Raw genomic sequence first — 21,245 nt, 5'->3', positions numbered from 1 at the left:
AGATCTGTCTCTTGATATGATTAATTGGGCATTCGCTTTGCAGGTAACTTTAGTTGGGGGTCACAGCTGCTCAAGGCCATAATTGCCCTTGAATAATATGGCAGCGCCATGAAAAATAGGTTTTATTCAATCAAACCGGCTCTCGAAGTCTATAGGTTGAAGGCCAAGGCATCAGCCCTTTACAGTTCCGATAACTGGGGCCACTTCTTTGCGCACCTCCGAAAACAATTTTTTTAAAATGAATCTCTTGTTTCTTCACTGCCGTCCAAATGAGTCAGTAGAATGCGATTTGGCCCTATTGACGAGGAGGCTTGGTAAAGCCCAGTGTTTTACTGGCCAAGGATATGGGGAAATCCATTGCTAGTTAAGTACCGTGAAGCTATAGTGCATGTGATATCACTAGAGCGGGGACGCAGCCTTCCATGGTTTGTACATGTTAAGTAGTGTCTCACCACTGAGCGTCAGCTGATATTGGGATAACCCAACATTGATTTTTTTTTTTTTTAATATATTTTTATTTGATCTTTTAAGGTCAAACAAACACACTACAACCGTTTCAAAATATAGTAAGCATCATATTTCAACACATTTTCAAACTCCCCAACTCCCCCCTCCCCCTTTAAACTAGAGCCAGTTCTCACATATTTACGGGAACATCACTGGGTGGCACACTACCTAGACTGCCATCAACCGGGTCCTCTATTTCGTTGTCACCCTGGTGAGGGTTTGCCAACGAGGCCATCAATTGCCGCCAGGCCAACAAGGGCCCTACTTCTTCGCCCCCACTGGTGACCGCTTCAAACCAGACTACGGATTCAGCTTCCGCCCATCTCAAGAGGTCTGTCCACCACAATTCCACCCTGGGTCTATGGGCCGCCTTCCAGCCCATGGCGATCCTACGTTTGGCCAAGACAAAGGCCAGGTCCTTCATCTTGCTTATGTGTTTCAAATGCCAGGGTCTAGGGAATAGTCCAAGCAAGCATGACCAGGCCGATTCCACATCCAGCACTACCCCCCCCCCGCCAGCCAGTTTCGTCTTGACCTCATTCCAAAATCTATGCACCTCCGGGCAAGCCCAAAACATGTGTAGCAGTCCCGCGTTCACCTCCCCACACCTGGGGCATTGCTGTATAGCTGATCCCCCAAACTTTGCAATTTTCTCGGGGGTTAAATAAGCCCTGTGGGTAACATACAACTGAAGCTGTTGGAATCTCACGTTACCGGACACCTTTTTATGGTACCTCTGGGCCCGTTCCCACTGCCCATCCGTCATGGGTCCTCCCACCTCCTCCTCCCAATCTTGTCTCAATTGGAGCAACTCCTTCCCTGCCCTTGCCCGCAGGAGCTCATATATCCTCAATATTTCGTGCCCGCCCTCCGATACATGGTACATAGTTTCCAGGGAGGCATCTGGATCCTCCGCGAGCACTGTCTCCGGCCATCTTTCTCTAGTCTTTTTCACCAGCCTAGTGTAGGTTATATATTGGCCACCATGTACTCCCGTCTCTTCCTGCAGCCGCCTCCCCTTCCCGCCATATGTCCCCGAGGGTGGCTAGGCCTACCTGTTCCCAGTATCTGCGGACCGATTCAAGTAGTTGGGAGTCGCTCCCACACAGAGCCGCTAAAGGGGCCTGCTGGGAGTATGGTTCCGAGTCCCCCCCAATTTTCCATGTCCTGTGCCAGATCTCCCAGCCCAACCTCAGTAACCGCCCCTTGCCCACCAGTTTATCTCTGCCCAACCACACCACTTCCATCAGAAAGTATGGGGCTGTATCTTCGCGCAGGAGCCTGGCTTCCACCGAATCTTCAGTCGAGAGCCACCTGGCCACGTACTGCAGCTGCCCCGCCAGATAATAGAGTTCGAAGTTAGGCAGGCCTATCCCCCCCCCTGTCGCACGGGTTCTGGAGCTTCCACAGAGCCACCCTATTCCTAGAGCTGCCCCACACAAAACCCCTACACACGCTGTGAAGTTTCGCAAATAGGCTTCTGGGTATCAGAAACGGGACGTTTGTAAAAAAGTGCAAGAGTCTAGGCAGGACCACCATCTTGAGCAAGGCAGCCCTCCCCATCATGGTCAGGGGCAGTCTGGACCAAAATACCATGCTGTTCCTAATCCCCTCTATCGCCTTTTCCGTGTTGTGCTTGTGTTCTGTCTCGATCTTGTGGTAAATATTTATTTCCAGATACCTAAATGTTACGGGCTGCCATGGTATTGGCAGAACAGGTAGCCTCTGCACCGGGACATTCCTATATCTACCCAAAGGGAACAGGCTGGACTTTCCAGGGTTCACCGATATACCGGAGAGGATGGCGTACCGTTCTATCACCTCTAGGACGTACTGTAGGTTTTCTTCTGGGTAGCGTAAATAAAGGAGCATATCATCCGCATATAATGATATCAAATGCTCTCCACTGGCCGTGTTTATGCCCACCTCCCCATATTGTTGACGCAGGCATATTGCCAGCGGCTCCAATGCCAGTATATATAGCATCGGTGACCAGGGACATCCCTGTCTGGTCCCCCTGCCCAGTTGCCAAGAATCTGAGACCGTGGACCCTGTCTTGACCCTCGCCATCGGGGTGCTGTAAAACAACTGTACCCATCTGAGGTATCCGGGTCCCACTCCATACCCCTTCAGTACCGCTTTCAGCCAGGGCCATCGTACCAAGTCGAAGGCCTTGACTGCGTCTAACGACACTAGGGCCAGCTCGCCCGTGTCTTCCTCAGTTTGGTCCATGACATGGTGTAGCCTCCGGTGATTGTCGGTGATGTTCCTGCCCGGAACATATCCCGTCTTATCTGGGTGTATCAATTTTTTAATCACCCTTTTCAGTCTATTAGCCAGCACCGCCGTGAGTATTTTGCTGTCCTGGTTGAGCATGGACAACGGTCTGTAAGACCCGCACTCCACGGCCGGCTTGCCTGGTTTCAGGAGTGGGATGATTACGGCCTCACGGAGAGACAACGGGAGTTCTCCCTTCTCATAGGCCTCGTTGAAAGTGGCAAGCAGTGGCTGGAGCAACTCTTGCTGGTATGTTTTATAGAACTCGCTGGGCAGCCCATCCGAACCTGGCGCCTTGCAAGTGGGCAAGTTCCGAATCACTACCTCCAGCTCATCCGAGGTGACGGGTGCGTCCAACTCAGAGCGTTCTAGATCATCTAAGGTGGGCAACTCAATGTCCCCCAATGTGTCTAGTATGTCTTGACCCATATCCTCCCCCGTGTCCTCACACAAGTGTCTGTAAAACTTAAGGAATTCCTCATTTACCTCTTTCTGGGTGTTGCATATGCTACCTCCTTCGCCCTGAATCTCACTAATCGCCGAGCGGGGGGTCTCGCTCTTGTACAGCCAAGCCAACAATCTACCCAGCTCATCGCCCCCTGCGTGTATCCGCTCCGTATATTTCCTGTAGCTGAGTCTGCACAGTGTATCCCAGAGTGCACTACAGGACAACTGTAGCTCCTCTACTTTGGTTCTGTTATCATGAGCGGTGCTCACGCAACGCGTGAGCTCCTCTAGCTCTCTTTCTGCCTCCCGGAGCTCCCTCTCAACCCCCCCCCTGTAGCCCTTTAACTTGGGAAATAGCTACCCCACGCACCACCACCTTAAACGCTTCCCACAGTGTGCCCACAGAGTTTACGCTTCCTGTGTTTTTATCAAAATATTCCTCAATGGCGTCCCTCAGGCCCTCCCGAAACCCCTCATCCTGCAGAGCCTCGGTCCTAAGTCTCCATGTAGGGATCTGCGGGCGTGGGGGCTGGTGTCTCCAGTCTACCACCAAGGGCGAGTGATCCGACAGCACTCGGGCCTTGTATTCTGCTCCTTCTATTTCTCTCACTGTCCCGGCTGTTACAAACATGTAGTCTAACCTTGTGTACAAATCATGTGGCGCTGTGTAGTGTGAGTACTGTCTATCCGTGGGATGCAGCCTCCTCCACGCATCCTCTAGGCCTAGGTCTTTCAGTAGGGTACTCAGCGCTTTAGCCGCCGGTGCCATTTTTCCTGCCTTATCCTTGGACCTATCCATACTGGGGTCTACGGTACAGTTAAAGTCCCCCCCCCACACTACCGTACCCCCCGCCAGGGGGCCAAGTTTACCGTAGAGGGTCCTAAAGTAAGCCGCTGTATCGTTATTGGGGGCGTACAAATTTATGATGTGTATTTCTCTGTTTTCCAAGAGACCCGTTACCACCACCTTTCTACCCTCCGGGTCCACCGTAGAATCAAGCACTCGAAACGGCACGTGGGGCGCCACCCAAGTGACGACCCCTCTGGCGTACGCCGAGTACGCCGCCCCACAACGGTGCCCTTCCATTTCCTCCCGACCACCTCCAGCCTTTCCCTAGTGAGGTGGGTCTCTTGCAGCAGGGCTATGTCTACGCGCATCCTCTTTAAATACATCATCACTTTGTTGCGTTTAAGGTAGCTGTTGAGGCCCCGTACATTCCAGGTCACAATACTGAGATTACCCGATGCCATCTAGTCGGTCTATCTCCGTCCCATCCCTCCCCGCAATGTTCTCCATGTTGGGTCGTTTCCGGGCTCCTTCCCTGCTATTAACGACCCGTGCCCCCCTCCCCCCTTCTCCAACCTCACACCACTGCACACAACTCCCCCCCCTCCCCACCAACCCCAAACAATAGCCCAGCTCCATCCCTGGATCTCAGGCCTACCCACGTCTGGACCCGTCTCGTGACCAAGAACAAGGACCCCGCGGGGTGTCACCAATCTAACAGTGACCTAACTAAGTATACTACTATCGGGTGCAGAGGTTGCTCCCCAGGAGCTCCCAGTCATCTATTTAGGAGAAGTGAATTCAACGGGACCCGCCGGCAGATGCCGTGACTTCCCCCACACATGCACAATATCAAACTATATTCTAGTCCCAATGTCATAGCTATGGCCTCACGGGTGCCTCTGCAGCGCGCTACTTATCTCCATCCGCTTCTGTCTGGGCATCCGATTCCTGTGGTCGACCTTGCATATCCAGCCATTCCATCGCGTCGCTCGGCGTCTCAAAGAAGAGGGATCTGTTCTTATGGATCACCTTTAACCTAGCTGGGTAAAGCAACATGTAGCGGTGGCCTGCCTCTCTGAGCCTCCTCTTCACCGTTCCAAAGTTCATTCGACTCAGTTGTACAAGCAGCGTGTAATCCGGATACGCTGTTATATTCGCTGACCCCCTTTCTATCGTGCCCCCTTTCCGGAAAAATTCGAGAATCTTCTTGCGGTCACGATAGTTCAAGATCTTTGCAATCAACGGCCGCGGGGGGGGGCTCCTGGGGCCGGTCTCCTGGTCAGGGCCCTGTGCGCCCTTTCGACCGCGAACCCCTGGGTCAGCTCTCCGCCTGTAATCTCCTGCAAAAGCATGGTTTCAACGAAATCCGTGGGGTTCGATCCTTCCATTCCCTCCGCCTGCTCTGCTCTGTCCTCCAAATTGCCCACTCGCTGCACGAGGGCATGAAGTTCCTTGGCGTGTGTATTACACGCCTCCACGGTCGGGGCCAACTCCTGCTCCAGTTCCCCAGTGCGCTCCGCGATTGTTCGCACATCCTGGCGCAACAGGTTCACTTCTTCTCGGACCGCTCCTATCTTGAGGTTTAGGCCCTCTTGCAACTCTTTCATGGCCAGGCCCAGCTTCGTCTCCCAGGCCACCTTCAGGTCAGCAATTGCTGCCAGCACCTCCTGGATGGTACCCGGTGGGTCCGTCGCCGCCGCAGGGGTTTCTTTGCTCTTGCCCCCTTCCGCGCCCGAGGGCGACCTAGCGTAGGTCTCCATCGTAGGCTGCTTGGTCTGGGGTCGCACCACCTTGGAAGACATCCTGTTGCGTCGATTGGGCCCACGCGCCCAGCTGTATCCTCGCGGGTTCACGCTGCTAGTCCGTCACAACCCATGGCCTCTGCAGTGGTAGGGGCTCGCCCTTATGTTCTTGCTTTCAGCCCGAGGCGCATGCGACCCGTCCATCTGGTTGGGCTCGCCCACGTTCCGACCAACCTTGTCTTCCTCAGCTCGTCAGACCTTTTATGGCCCTTTGTCCACAGGCGGCCATCTTGGGTGCTCCCTTTCCTTTGCGCGACCGCCAACTTCTTGGGGTCTAGTTCCGTGAATATGCAGTCTTGCCGTTGGGGAGGGCACGCACCGTATGCCCCCCACTTTCATACGCCTTTAGATGCACCGTGGGCTCGAAAGTCCGCCAAAAACCATCACTTTTTTCTCAGGATCGGATCATCGGGAGCTCCTCCAAGGAACGTCCTCTCACGTAGCCATCAAGCCACGCCCACATAACCCAACATTGATAACTAGGAAAACCAAGGTCAGGGTGAAGCTAGTCATTTCCCTTTACATGAAGGCTAACATGGAAATCACCTGCAATATTTTTAACGGTAGGGCGCGACGGACTGATCCACAAAGGCAGTCTCGGATATGAAAGCTACCTCGACATTATAACCCCTCCTTTTGCACGTGCTCTCTATTTGGAATTTCGATTTGGCTGCCTAAAAATATGGAAATTCACAAGTCATTGGGAGAATAGACCAGATACTAGTTGCCCAATTAGTGGAGCTGACGAAGAGTCTGTTACATTTCATGCTCGTCTGTGAAGGACCAAAAGGTTTGAGAGTCAGGTACCTTAAACCATTGTTTAGACTGTATGGTATCCGATCCACAGAAGAGGCTATGACATTGTGTATATAATCGCTCACTTTGAATGTGGTACATTTTGGATCAAGGTATATACATCAGGCCCGGTATCCCTTGACTGAGATCTAAAAGGATATTTTGATAGTTAATTGGATAATTTTTAAATGCGTTTTAAACTACAAATGTAATGCACATTTTCTCAGATTTGATTTCTTTTTTTGTTTTAAACTTGAATTTATTTGCCAGTAACTGTACAGCCTATTTGTACAACGCATATGAAATATTATTCTGTGTATTTTCTTAATATTTTATGATGTTGCTGGCAAGCATTTTTCACCTGAAGACTAAAACAAAGTTGAATAAAGGTTTAGAACAACAACAGATTGCCTGATACTACATGAAAGAATGTGAGGTCGACTGTTGCCCCAAACAAAACCCCAAAGGGACACATGCAGCTGTACCTGTAGTAATGCTATTCCTATAAAAACGCCAGCCACAATGGTTAGATTATCTTGGAGCCACTTTTCGAATTGTGGCACGCAGCCTTTGGTGTGAATTGTTGCCTGCTGATCAATTTCCTAGAAATGATGGGCGACAAGAAGGGACACTTTCAGACAACTTCCTCTACGCTGGGAACGACTACACCAAACACAAACAACAAATCTGCTTACCGGCTTTTGCCTGACATCATAACCGCACTGCGTATTAATGACATCCTCCTGCAGGCGAAAAGAAACATTTTGACATTAAATGCATGATTTTGCTTGAGTTGTAGAGAAAAGACAGCGTAGATGATTGCAGGCAGGAACGGCAGAGATGATTTATTTATTTATTTTGTTATTTATATAGCGCGCCTAACACAAGGGCATCTGGATTGGCTCTTGATAGTTTTTTGTGACCCTACAGCCAACAACTGGCACACATACTGGCAGTTCAGCAGGGAGGGCAGCCTTAAAGGTTTTACATTTATTTGGTGACTAGCACACTGGGGTCGTCTCCATTGCATATTTCCCAGTCTTCAATCACAAAATCAAAAGCGCACAGCAACGATTTGCATTACACATTTCTCTAGATGCTCAAAAGTATTAAGAACAAAACGGACTACTTATCTGTACAGTAGTTTAGCGTTCGCTGTAGATCTGCATGCTCAGCACTTGTGGTCATCTTTTGGTTGGATCCAATAGCGCAGGTACTTTTGTTTCTAAGGCTATACATTATGCACATCGACAATTTATTTATTTGGATTTGTATAGCGCACATCTGCCCGGGGGCATCGCGGCGCTGAAAGCAGTCTTACTTGTTACAGGCATATATGGTGTATATATAGATACAATGCAGAGCAAATATGCATAATTTCATACATTTGCGGTTATTTACATACACCCAATGGTGGTGGGGGGAGGCCTGTAGCAAGCCTTTTAGTTGACATCGCCCAGCACAAAAAATTATTTGGACGTTTTGTACACAGAGAACTATGTAAATTACTATTTTGACAGTTCGACAAAAAGTCCCAACTGGGTGGATGGTGGGTCACGTGTATCTATAGCCGATATCACGCTGCAAAAGGACTACGACATGACAGATCAGATTATGGTTTGTTTTGTAAAGTGAAACTTATCCCTTCATACATAAAAAGGTATTGAACTCATGTATCACTTAAGGTATGAGGACTGAGGTTATGCAAGTTAAACAAATGTGTCAACACCAAACTCCCCCCAGATCTCCTCCAAAAGGGGTATGAATCCTTTTGTCGGCCTCATTTGCTCCTCTGTCGCTGAGCATGTACAGTGTTTTCCTTTACATTGGATAGCACAGTTTGATGCACTTAACAATGGCTAGAGAAATGGTTAAATCGTGAACATCTTACACAAAAGTCTGATCGCCAACATACGCAAGAACCTTAACTCTCCCAAGGAACTGGCCTCCTACAACAGAAAAAGGCAGAGGGACAACAGAGAACTGAGGGGTACCTCGAAGCACTAAAGGGTACCTGGCACAGACTATGGGGCATTCAAAAAAGGCATCAGTTTAATTCCAAGACACAGAGCAAAGTATCTCAACCCGATCATAAGAAACATTTCTTATGGGACAGCATTGGCAGAGCTGGAGGCACCTTTCTTCGTAGATGCTTGAAATGTTCAAAGTTGAATAGGTTCTGGCCTTGGTTTGGTACTAAGATACAAGCCACTAAATGCCTCCAATTCAGCAAAATCCTGGTTTGTTTACTAGGGGGAGCCGGCTAGCACCGGGTAGTAGTGGTAAGATTAGAAAAGCTTAAAAGGTTGCACATTTCACCATAGTATCACACGTTCCTTATGCAACTTAATGGCTATCAAAAGTGTGGGGAATGTGTTATTTCTGAGAAGTTGTCTTACTCTTTGTACAATGTTCTGCCTGAAGTCTAACATGGGATCTCCTCTATTTTTTTTTAATTAAAGCACCAATTCCTTTTTGCTGCTGTCATTTTGTCAAGGCCAGAAAATTGTTATCACTTAATGAGCATTGAGTTGGGACAGGACATTGTAACAGTTTCTCAGTACACAACAGGGTACTCTTGAATAGGCTTATTAAAAAAATAAAACATCAAAACAACAAAAAGGTTTTTAGTCCTCCTCGTTTCTTGTTCTACCCACATTTTACCAGAGCGTCCTCGATTATCCAGCATATAGAGGTAAACCTTCAGAATGTGGTGGCTTCTCCAAAGAAATTGTTAAGAATCCTAGAGGTGTTATTAACACCACCCTATTGTTAACAACTGTAAATGATTCTCCAACTGGTAGTGTCCAAACTCATGAAGCGGCCTTGGTGAGGTGATGCTTCTGTGGCTTTATGGAACAACGCTCTTCATGCAGCAGGTGCAGAATAGTGTATTTGTTTCAACACACTCATGGCCTTTTGGACCTACACACTTTACGACGCTGTAGACCGCCAGGATCTAAAAGGTTGCGCTCTGTGGCCCAACATGTCCATGGCATCAAACTTCACGGTTTTCATGCTTTCCTTTATGAGAGAAAGATTAATCCGTAAAAACAGGTTCTTTCACCTCTCAGATCAAAACTAGCCGGAGGGGTTTCCCAAGGATACTTTCTCTCCCTATTTAAAATAGATAATTGACCCCACCATCTTTTTGATCAGCAACCTTTAGGTTTTCTTTCAATCGCACATCAACACAGAGCTTTATTTTAGGTCACAGTTGAGTTATGAAGCAGTCCCATGGAAAGGTGGGTTCCCATGGCAAGGTGGGTAAAGTAAAATGTAGACGAGAACCTTTCGGAGTCTGCTCAGATGTCAAATCTTATTTTCCACTCCCCTCCTTCTGACCCATTACACCAGCCAGCACATTGGTTTTCTGGCTTGAACTGGTATTTCCCCATCAAACAGATTATAAACTCTGGAGCGTGGTTATATCTTGGTGTGTCCAAAAGAAGTCCGATTTCAGTAAATAGATGGCACTTCATTAGCTTCTGGTTTCTTAAAGAATATGATTTAAAATGTGTCTCTTATGAACACCCTCCAATCTACCCATCTGAATAAATTCACCCGCTATTTATTGCACACACTCTTCACTCTAGTGGCAAAGGCCTCTTCAGCATCCCACCTTTTCATATTCTTTCACACAGAGCGGTTGATGAGTCAGCGCCTCCCCACCAGTGAAAAACATCCCACATCAATTCAATCGCAAATCTCTGAGCTTTGCTTCACAGATCGTCTTAAAAAACACTTGTTCGGCCAAATTGCCCTTTTGCAATTTACCTGTGCAGTGATGACCAGTGGAGGATACGTTATCATATTCATCAATTGTTCACGTTTATTAGTGGATATCACATTCATGTACAGTTCGAAATGATGGCCCATTAGCATAGTGATTATCATTTGTGATTGCTTCGTTGAAAGAGGAAAAAAAAATTAAATCCCGAATATACAAACCGTCTCCACAGGAGTTGCCGGCTGCCGGCGTGGTGTCACCGACCTTTCCATAATCCCGACGGCACTGCCTGTGTTCGTGGCGACCCTGATCACATACCATCATAAACCTATCATGACCTTGTCTCCCATTAAGCAACACTGATTCACAGCATCCACATATGCAATGTCACAGGATTGGTGAATGACTTCACACGACATGGATAGGAAACAAGCAAATTGCAACAATAGTGGTAGAAGCACAGTGTTGTGATAGAACCATTGCCATCACAATCATACAGGCCAGGTGGGAGTCCCCTGTGCAACACCACAGGAGGGCAATCATGAACCACCTCAACATCGCTCTAGAAGGAATAGGAAATTGGGGGAGGGGGGATAGGTAGTTCTTGCGCAAATACGAACCATAGGACTGACAGCCCTTGGAAAAGATACCTCCTTAAAAATGATCTGTAAGCATTCGATACCTGGGTAGACTCGCCACCTGACCCAGACAGAAAAAACTGGAAGCACAATCCATGCACCTCCTGTGGCAATTAGTTGGAGCATAGACTGTCGCTGCTGCTAACTGTTTTTAATAACAGCCGCAAGTACTGACAGAAGCAGCCAAATACTTGAGCAGGCGCCCTAAAACAAAGTGCCACCAATGGCAAAAAAGGTACATATGATACACCACTCCAATGGCCGCAGGCTTGGCTACCCAAACACATCAGTATACAGCAAGGACTACGCCAAAAATGTGGTCATGCTGTTCACATAAATTCTCCACGTACTTACACCAGACTGTGCCTCAACAGTCTGGCACCAGAATGCAGTGCAGGCCTACGGCAAATTCAGGCATGCTGAACACATAGCGAGCCTCTAGCACTGATGCCACCCTACTCTAAGCTTCTAACCACATACCTGACCGCATGGGTAGCTTCTCTGGCGGAGCTTGGCCAGCTCTGCTAAGCTTTTTTCGGCCAAATGCATAAACGCATCATAATCGTGCTCCAGGACTCCAACACTATGGACATGGGTTCTCCGAGGGCGTTGCCACTAACAGCACTTTGAGACTATAATAAGGCTAAACTTGGCGCTATACAATTAAAGTACAATACAATAAAACGTAAACAAAGTTACAATATTTTATTTCTGAAATAAATCTGGCATGTAGGCAGATTGTACAGAATACTCATCTTCATTTTTTGTTTGTCACTGGGTTCTGAACCACAATTATTTTGGCTGCTTTCAACTTCCAGTATCGTCTTCTACAAGCCATCACCGTCTTTTGCAACTTAGGACGTAAGTTCCAATATCTAACATTACTCCATTTGTCAGTGTCGTTCACAACTTTCCATCAAGCCTGAGCATGCTGCCCTCCTTGTTACACTTTCTAGCATTAATAGCTGTAGAAACATTTGAGATCAAGTTCCAGCTTGCACGACTGGTTATATTCTGTTGCGCAGACTCTCCTTCCTCCAGTTACTCACTGCGATTTAACAGTCAGGGTCTGCTCTTGTAACAGAGCCTCACCAGCAGTTCTTATGTGGCTTGTATGCAGTCCACAACCTTCGCTTCCCTTCGGGTCTCTGCTTACTTTTGCCTCACCTTTCCTTCTCTGCTGGAATAGCATTCCTCCTTGATGAGAGTTAGGCAGGTGCCTCTTAAGGATAGCGTTCTCTGGGTCTCTCCACTCCTCTCATACTTAACCTTCAATTATCTCAAAAACCAATGTGCCGCTTCCTTACCATCGATGGTGCTCGTAGGTGAGAGATTGCATAACAGACTCCAGTGTTGTCAAGAGCACTTCATGCCATAAATGAAGTGCCTGGGACCGATAAACTTATTGCTCAGAAGAATCTTCTATCTGAAGGTGTTAGGCAGAATTATATGCAGTACATACAAATTCACCTTTGGTACAAGCCTGTACTACACAGTAAAGTGGTAGCGGTGGCTGAGCAGCCAGACTTATCTTAAGAGCAAGTGAACAGTATCAACAGTTACACAAAGGACAGCAATTACTAGGATTCAAACAAACACTGACTCAAGGTTTCTGAGTAAAAGAACATACATTTATTTACACATCAGTTTTATAACATCTCACTAAAGTAAAGCAGTTTAAAAATTAAACTCTTAATACACCACTCCCAATAAGTTCCAGACAAGTTAATCTCACAAAATGAAGTGGGGGCAAAATGGCACTCTAGAAATTTAAAAGTGGAGGGAAAGGCAAAGTTAATAGAAATTGAACCACACCAACAGGTAAGTACTCATGGCAATTGAGCAAGAGTAACTACAGTGATAGAATCAGGTAGAAAAGACTTAGGGCCATTGTCAATAGGACAAAAGTCTTTTGCTCAAGATCACACGGTTCAGGGTAGTTCGCGGTAAAGTTCATGCCACGGATTCTGAATGAGGTTGGTTGGCACAAAAGTTAGTTCGAAGAGAAGGACAAGCGCCCGGCTTGGAGAAAGATTTCAAACCCTTTCACTGCAGCGGAATGAAACGAACAACTATTTGCACAGTACTTTAAATCTGAGAAAAAGCAGTAGGTGGGGCATACGTTCCTGGTAATTCAAGCAGGCTCATGGTTCCTGAAGCGACTGTCAGACTGACACGAAATCGGAAGACTGGAGGGTCCTACACCACCCAGGGAAGAAACCAGCAGCAGAGGAAAGCAACAAATAAAAGGTGCGCTCCTTAAAACCCAAGCAGGGTCTGACTTTCCTGGCTATCCGGCCCACTGTAGCTCTGTACAGCAGAGGAGGGGTCCTGGCTTGAAGTTTGGGTGAACTGGTTGATCCCACCAGCTCAAGGGAAGAAGATTACTGGAGGACCTTCTGTCATTGGAGTTCGAGGATTCGGACCTGCAGCAGGGCTTCACCGGGCGGTTCAGTCGTGATAGGGGTCCTCTTCCATCAGCTACTCGTCAGTTCTTTCGTTCCAGTGGCGACTCTGCTTTTCCAGTCCCAGAGACCTGCTTTTTATGCAGTTTTCCTCCATTCACACAGCCTGGCTGTCAATCAGACAGCAGGGTGGCTGCCTTAGGGATCCATTCTATCAAATTGAATATGCATAGGTTGCAGTTTGCGTTTCTCCCTCTTCTACCACTCCCAAGGAAACAAAGATCTATCGGGCACATCTAGTGCTAGGACTAGAGTACTTATGTATCCCTGGGTAGTTTACATGGCTGTCCCCAGATGGTCCCTCATTGGGAACATGTCTATTGAACAAAGGGCACCTAGGTAGTGGGGTACAGCCAGAGGTACGCAGACATGATCCCTTCAGAACCCTTTATATGAATCTGGTCCAATGGCTATACCATGTTCCTATGGAGAGAGTGCAATACATATGAAATAAAATATTTTATTTAGATTGCGCTCGTACAAAAGGGTTTCAGAGCATGACCAGGCAAAAAGGGAGGGGGAACAAGGGAGGAAAAACCGCAATCTTACTAGGCCCAGTGACATTTAAGAAAGCGCAAGTGCATAGAAAAGGAAAACAGGGGAAAAGTGCATGGAAGGGAGTGTGGGGGGGAGTGGAAAGCGCAAGGCAGAGGAGAGAACACAAATAAATATTAAATAGAATAAAAATAAATAAGGGCGATAAACCATGGTAGTGCAGCCAGCAAGTGGCAGGTGAAAGTTAGTCAGAAAGGTATATCTGATAAGTGCAGAAGAAAAGTGGGAGGGGGACTGTATGGGTACAGATACAGAACCCTAGTGCAGATGGGGGCCTGGAGGCAGTGCAGGAGGGTGGCAGGGTGAGCAGGTACCTGGGCCCGAATGAATAGAGGGTGGCCAGGTGCACAATGGCAAGAGAAGAAACAGATCAACAGGGGAGAATATGTCCCCATACATGCGACTCGACTTTCACACTAACAGTCACACTGCTATTGTCTTCCAATGCATAGACTCATTTGAAATGAGTGGCATATTGTGACACCACCATGGCGCTGAGACCAGGGAGGAGTGGAATAGGAAATAGGAGAGGAGTGATGTTTAGATCAATCCATTTTACATAAACCTGAGGGATGTTTAATGTCAAGAAGGGGGATTGAAGGCAGTAATAACAATGGTGAACATTGGAGGACATGTGGGGTCAGAGCAGACAGATCAGAGCATACAGCTGATCAGGAAAAGGGCACACTAAATGGTGCTCGTGAGAGAGAGCGTCTAATACATGAGTGCAGTTTGTGTTACTTTCAAGCAGTACCGAAATTAGTCACAGGGTGGTTGCATAATGGGTTGGTGATGGCTGTGCTCTTCAACCACATTCAAACATGTCCGTTTTGTTTGTTTTTTCTTCTCTCTCTCTCTCTCTCATATATGTAGGTATCCGAGTTATTACTGTTTTCAATGCAGCATTTACAAGCTTAGCCAGGCAGACACCAGACGCGTGTCCTGCTCTGCTTCTGTGCTCATTCACTACAACGGCAGCCTGCCGCTCGCATCATTCATAATATTTCGGGTAATTGACACTTTTTTTTAACCGCGTTTGTTTTTGAATTTTATGTACGAGCATTAGTTTACAACCGCTTCGTTACCCACCTCTTTAGATCAGTGACCTCACTGAAGGCGTTACTGCTACCTTGGCAACTCCACACTGTGCAGCCTTTCAGAGATAGAGCATCAGTCTTTACCTGCTCGCCACCCGTAACTGCGGCCAGCAACTAACACGATTGAACTCATTCAGGTAAATGAACCTCGCCAGTTTTCTTTCTTCCCCTTTTTAGTAACTTTTTCCTTGCATATTACCTTTATACAGTTACACATGACACGTTTTTTTAACTTTCACACTAGACACGGATGATTGCTTTTGCTCTGGGATACTTTCTAGTGGAGTTTTTTTACATGCAATTAGCAGGTCAGTGACTAATCCTTCATACTAGAATAACAGCAGCTACAATTTAGGCTTTTATTAGTATTTTTTGACAGTATGTTCATATGTCTTATTTTCTTTTGCAACTTCCCTATGACCCAACTTAATTGATGAAACTCTTTTGATGATGAACTATCCAAACATTAACCATATGCTGATATTGGTAATGTATGTGTATCTTTTACTTACACTTGATTGTTGAATGATGCTTCCATTTGGCAACCATTTCAAACTACCATATGGTTTCCTATTGTCTAATTATGAATATTATGGGTGTTCTGACTATTACCATTATCTTTGTTAAGAGATTAAACAGTATGCATTTATAAATATATAAGTTCACAGGCCCTGAGGAAGGGTTTCCAACCCGAAATGCATAGGCCTTATATGAAAAACAGCCTTGAAAACGACCAGGGGTCGAAACACGTGTCGGCTGTACAACATATTAAAAAGAATTTCTGGAACCTTTGGAATTTTTTTCTCTTGAATGATTTTGGTAACATTGCCTTTTCCTTTGGACTTTGTAACTTATAGGGTTTGAGCATGGGACTTGATGACCCTCCCATTCTTACAACATAACTCTTAGGAGGTTGGAAGGATGGTTCTGTATATATAGATTTCATTTTCTATGGGAATATGGACACAAGGTTATACCAAAAAAGAAAGAAAAGCAAGAAAATAGTACTTGATCATTCAGAGAAGGTAAGTAAAATGTAATTTAAGTTGCAGCCAAATGATCTTTATGAAGGAGTCTTAAGTGTTCTAAAGTTGTGACCCTCCTATTTAGAGTCACCAGCAAGGTTCAAAGTTGATTGACAACCAAGCACCCCAGTCAGCACCCTGTAGTGCCACTGCATCCACACCTTTCAACTGGGCGCTTAGGGATGAATGGGAGCGTCAGATCAGCTACTGACTGGCTGAGCAGAATACAGTCCTGCCGCTATGGTAAACCCCAATGTTAAAAATAGGAGCCATTTCCGTACGTCTATGGTTGTAACCGGGCAAGTTTTGTTGGTCCCGAACTTAAGTTGTAGAACCTTTGGAACTTTGCAAAGTAACCAGTCTCCGATTGGGCAGCAATGGTTCCGGCAGGCTAGCAAGACAACTGAAGACCTGATGGAGAAGGTGATGATTTAGAGGAGATTAACAGCTGAAGCTGGGGGACAGTGCAGATGGGCAGTTACAACCAATACAGCTCGACAGCGGCTCCGTTAAGTGTCCAAAGATTGCAGTTTAGTTAAGACTTCTGAGTTCCAATGGCACTTTTTGAGCTGTTGATTGATTATTTGGCTTTTGTAACAGGCCTCCAGGGTGGTCTGTTGTCAGTGTGGCCCATTGTCTCGCCCTTTTGTGAAAGGTATTTCAGCAAGGCTTTCTCTGGAATCCGGGGATCCTTAAGGCTTGCAACAAAACTGTGCCCACAGGTTGGGGAGGACTGGGTCCTCTGTTGCCTCTGGTTGATAAGAAGTCTGATGCCCACAGAGCTTTGCTATCAGATACACCCTGCCAATGTGTGTGTAACAGGAAAAAAAGGAAGGAACGATGCCCAGGAGCCTAGTTTTTCCAAGGACCAAGATGGATTACTTATTTTTAAAAGGTATATGTTTAGTTTCATTGTACAAATAGGTAGAAAATTCTAGGATTTAGCAGCGGAGACAAAAAAGCATTTATTTTAAATTTGGGAACTAGTGTGGAGGACTATGACCAGCCATGTTATATTCATCAAACTTACCGCTGAATTCTACATGAGAGTGGTGTAAGGCTGAGACTGCACATCTCTTTGTGGGCCAGGCACAGGCATTTAAAAGACACACTGTCTGTGTAGAAACCAGTGAAGTGATGTCAGACCAAGTGAGGTGTGGTCAACTTAGCAATATAGAAGCTTTGTAGTCCCATTTCTACTCTAGACATGAAAATAGATGAAAGCCCCAAATGAATTCTGTTACCGAAGTCCAAGTGAGAGGAAAACCCACTCAAGTGTGTGTGTGTGTGTGTTTGTAGTGCAGAGTGGGCATACACGAGTCTGAAGAGGTTTCAACTTTAAGAAAAGCAGGTTGTAGTTACAACAGAGAACTGTTGTCACAAGCAAAATCTGCATCCATCATAATCCCAGGATTCCTAACCAGTGGCAATAGAGAAGGGCAAGAACCAAAGAAAATCAGGCCAAAAGAGCATGGCCTGGGGAGCTGCATTAGCATTCACTTATACGCATCAGTTTTGCTTGGGTAAATCTAGAGAAAATTATTCTCTGTGCGACCCTAATTGATAGAAGACCCAGTGGAGTAACTTTGCTGAAAATGTTGGGGGGAAGATAACATCTGCAGAAAAGGTGCCCCAGCTAAATGAATGGGGACAAAATGGTGTGCCATGAAAGTTGGGGGGACAAACACCCCTGGCCCCCCTAAAATTATGCCCAGGAGAAGACCTACATTGCACCGTAAAAAGTTGTAAAGTCTCTACTGCCCTATAATTTAACCAAGATTTGCACATAATTGGCATAGTTAAGGAACAATAGATCACGGCCTTCTGTCATCTGCCAGAGGACATACATACAGATGCAAAAGTGAAGGTCACAGTGCAGAGCCCTGGGGAAAACTACACACAAAAATTAGGTGTGAACAAAAAACAAAATAAAGAGGCAAGCTTCACCTTTTGTGCGGGGATAGTGAAGAAAGACCCACTCCATTCAAATACACGCCCTATAATCCTGAATTATGTTGAAGGTAGAGTGGGACAAAGAAGTTTGATCACGTGCCACCCTCACCACTTCATATAGAAGCTCATCTACAAGGGCGAAGTGATTAATTCAGTGCTGTGGCCAGGTCTAAACCAGAGTATATCAGCGGATTGAGAAAAAAGTTTAAAGCTGGTTGGTCACCACCCGTAGGTAAATCTTTGCAGTTGACAAGTGCAACACACATACCAAACTATGTGCCATCAGAATGGGGACTTAAATCGAAACTGGTCTTTAGTTAATTTCCCCCGTTATCTTAAGAGGTGGGCTGGGCAAGTGACGGCTGCCTTCAATGCCCTTATAGAAGAAGGGCAGCATTCAATTTTTTGGGTGCCTGTGTCTTTGTGAGTCCCTTAAACCTTTGTTGGATTTTCTGTTTTCTTAGCTGTGTATGTGTTAGCAGCGGGACTGCAACTGGATGTGCAGGCCCTTGATAACCCATATGGCTATCAGGGCAAGGGTCCTCGTAGAGCACCCCACTTTCTCCCTGTGCGTACTGGAAGAGTTCTGTCACCCAGTATATGTTGGGGAGCAGGCTCGTGGCAGATATAAGTTTTGATTTCGGCTACACCATGCTGAAGCCTTTTTATTATGTTGGTAGCCAAATGCCCATATAGGCTGAACCTTTGGATACTAAGGCCATTTGCTTGTGTGGCCTTTCTTTGAATGGGCTATGATGGATGGCCAAAATGTCTGTTCAGTATAGGCAGACACTGCAAGAGACTATACGGGCAACCTGTGCTTGCTATCTGGTTTAGGCGGAATGAAGGTGACCCCCCAGACCTCAACTGGGTGTGCCCAGGGGTATGGAAGTTTGGCTGGTCAGCCTGATAGTAGTGCCGCTTCCCTCTGGCACTACAGCCTGGAATTCCAAGACTGCAGCCTCTGAAGCCATCATAGAAGTCTTGTTGTCCTCGTGGTTGCCCCTGAACAGTGCGTGGGCCCTCTGCCCCTGGATAGGGTGCCCCCTGCCCCCTCTTCTGCTGTGCTTGGACCAGTAGTGGCTTCCTGCTACTCAACCTGCTTCATCGTGGCACCATCACCTCCTGCTTAGGTTTCTCTTTGACGTAACGTTTCCTGCTGTTTGGCCAATCCGAGCTGCCTGTGACCCATGTGCTGGTTTTCATTGACTGCTCCCTAGCTGCTGTCACTGCTGCAGTGTCCTCCCCCTAATGGGTCATCTTCGTAGGTCACCCTTTCATTGCGATTCCATTGTCCTTGCTACATTAGTCCTTGGGACGCCATTCCTAGTGATTGGAGACCCGAGACCAAATCCTCACCATCAAAACTTAAATATGCACTTGCACTCCTGGCGCCATTTCTACTGCAGCCAGCACCAGGAGTTCTTGGCCTGTGGGTCCACAGGCTCCAATCGTGTTGTTGGTCATCCCCTTCAGGGTCTCCGGACTCTGGCTACAGAGCAGTTCTGTGCCCCTCTTACTGCAGCCATATTATGTGTTTGGGATCTAGAGAACTGAACTGCGGCCATCTTTCTCTGGGCCTCTAGTGTGGCACCCAAGTCTGAAAATCATCTGGTGGGGTCCATGAGGTGCCTTAGCTGAGGGGCTGTCTCCTCTCTTACCTAGGAGGTGTACAAGTATTACATATGGTAGTTCAATCCATAAGTGCTAACTAACTATTGGGTTTGTCCCAATAAACCTTACGGACAAACTTTAAAGAACTTCTGAAACTTCTTAAAAGTGGCAAAAACAATTCCCTTGAACTTCACTTTTTCCTTTGCACCCCTTGAGGTCCTGGAGTCTTCAGAGCAATCCAATTATTTACAAAGTGTTCTGGTGATTTTTAAATGCATTTTAGTCATAAATCACTACATTGCACTTACAACATAACTTCCCATGGTAGTTTACTTGCACCTAAATTAACCTTTGTTGCTACTTTTGTACCCATACTATTCTCTCGGAGTGAACAATAAAAAAAAAGTGTAGTAATTTACATCTCTGTAACTGCCTTTACACTGGTTTAAGGAGTGAGATGGGTTCACTTAAGAAAAGTGCATGCCAAAAACAATAAAAATTATCGATTTTGCGGACCTATAAAACTTAAAAGAACTAGATTTTACATTAGCAATACTGTTAATAAATAGTATAGGATGTGCAGTGTTTTGTTGTGCGATTGTGCGAGCTTAAGCTTACCTTGACACCAGTCCACTCCCATACTATTGAAGCCCTGATGTTCTGCTACATTACCCTTGAGTGCGTTTCGAACTTGTTCAGTGCACACTGTGCACAGACTATGGGTTTGGTCTTCCCAAACCACTCACCAGAAGGATTCTGAAAAAAGTGACCCGAGCAAACGGCTTTGGACAGTGCAGCCGTTTACCCTTCCCTCCCACCCTGAACATGGATCTATACACTGCTTGAAGCAGAGGGTTGCCACACCCCAGCACAGGAATGCAGGAGCGTAGGATGTCAAGTTATCTTAAAAAAGAAATCTATGTGGAGTACTGTTATACATGCTGCAGTGTTTTAAATGCCACCACAGCAGCTTCAGGGAGCAACTGCATGTTGATCTGTAGAAACTGGGGGTGCTAAACCAACCTATGTATTTCAACATCAGAGCTGCACATTAGTGGGACGAGTACACAATTTCTCACTTACGTAAAAGCTGGTTAGCCCACTCACTCTGTTTTTCCTAAACCACACACCGTATCCAATTTGTAACGGAGGGGGGAAAGTATCAGGACCAGGTGTACAAAAAAAAGGCACAAAATACAAGGCACCCCTCCAGTGCAGACTTACAGCAGGATCCTTGGTACAGCAGGAGAAAGGCACGCCACAGCGTTCTCGGCTTGCGTTGGCATCTGTGCAATTGAAGTAAATGTTTAAGTTCCAGTCATCAGCTCCAAAGGCCCCGCAGCACTGCCACTAAAGCAAGAAGGATAAGAAGAAGTTACAGCCACTTCAGAGGACACTCCTAGAATAGCTAGAGAACTGATGACGCGATGGACTCCCATCAGCAGCAATAATATAACCCAGCTTCTCAAATTCAAGCAGTCTTCAAATCCTGAAGGCGCCTAAAGTGGGTATAAATCTCCACTAAACGTACCTAGCAACACTCCACTTCC

At 46.5% G+C, this 21,245-nt stretch overlaps 1 protein-coding gene across 1 annotated transcript in view; it reads right to left on the bottom strand.

Moving 5' to 3' along the window:
- TSPAN5 (tetraspanin 5) overlaps window positions 1–21,245 on the bottom strand; it is a 482,577-nt gene that overhangs the window by 33,877 nt on the left and 427,455 nt on the right. Inside the window, exons 5-7 of the mRNA XM_069630543.1 lie at window positions 20,920–21,045; window positions 7,314–7,361; window positions 7,104–7,220 (exon numbers count right to left, since the gene is read on the bottom strand). Of these exons, the coding sequence (XP_069486644.1) occupies window positions 7,104–7,220; window positions 7,314–7,361; window positions 20,920–21,045 (291 nt within the window). The remainder of the gene's footprint in view (window positions 1–7,103; window positions 7,221–7,313; window positions 7,362–20,919; window positions 21,046–21,245) is intronic.

This window comes from Ambystoma mexicanum, chromosome 6q (assembly GCF_040938575.1).
Source record: "Ambystoma mexicanum isolate Mex_15411 chromosome 6q, UKY_AmexF1_1, whole genome shotgun sequence".
NCBI classification, from domain to species: Eukaryota; Metazoa; Chordata; class Amphibia; order Caudata; family Ambystomatidae; genus Ambystoma; species Ambystoma mexicanum.
The sequence above is the reverse complement of the archived record's forward strand: the minus strand, read 5'-3'. Positions and strand labels throughout refer to the sequence as shown.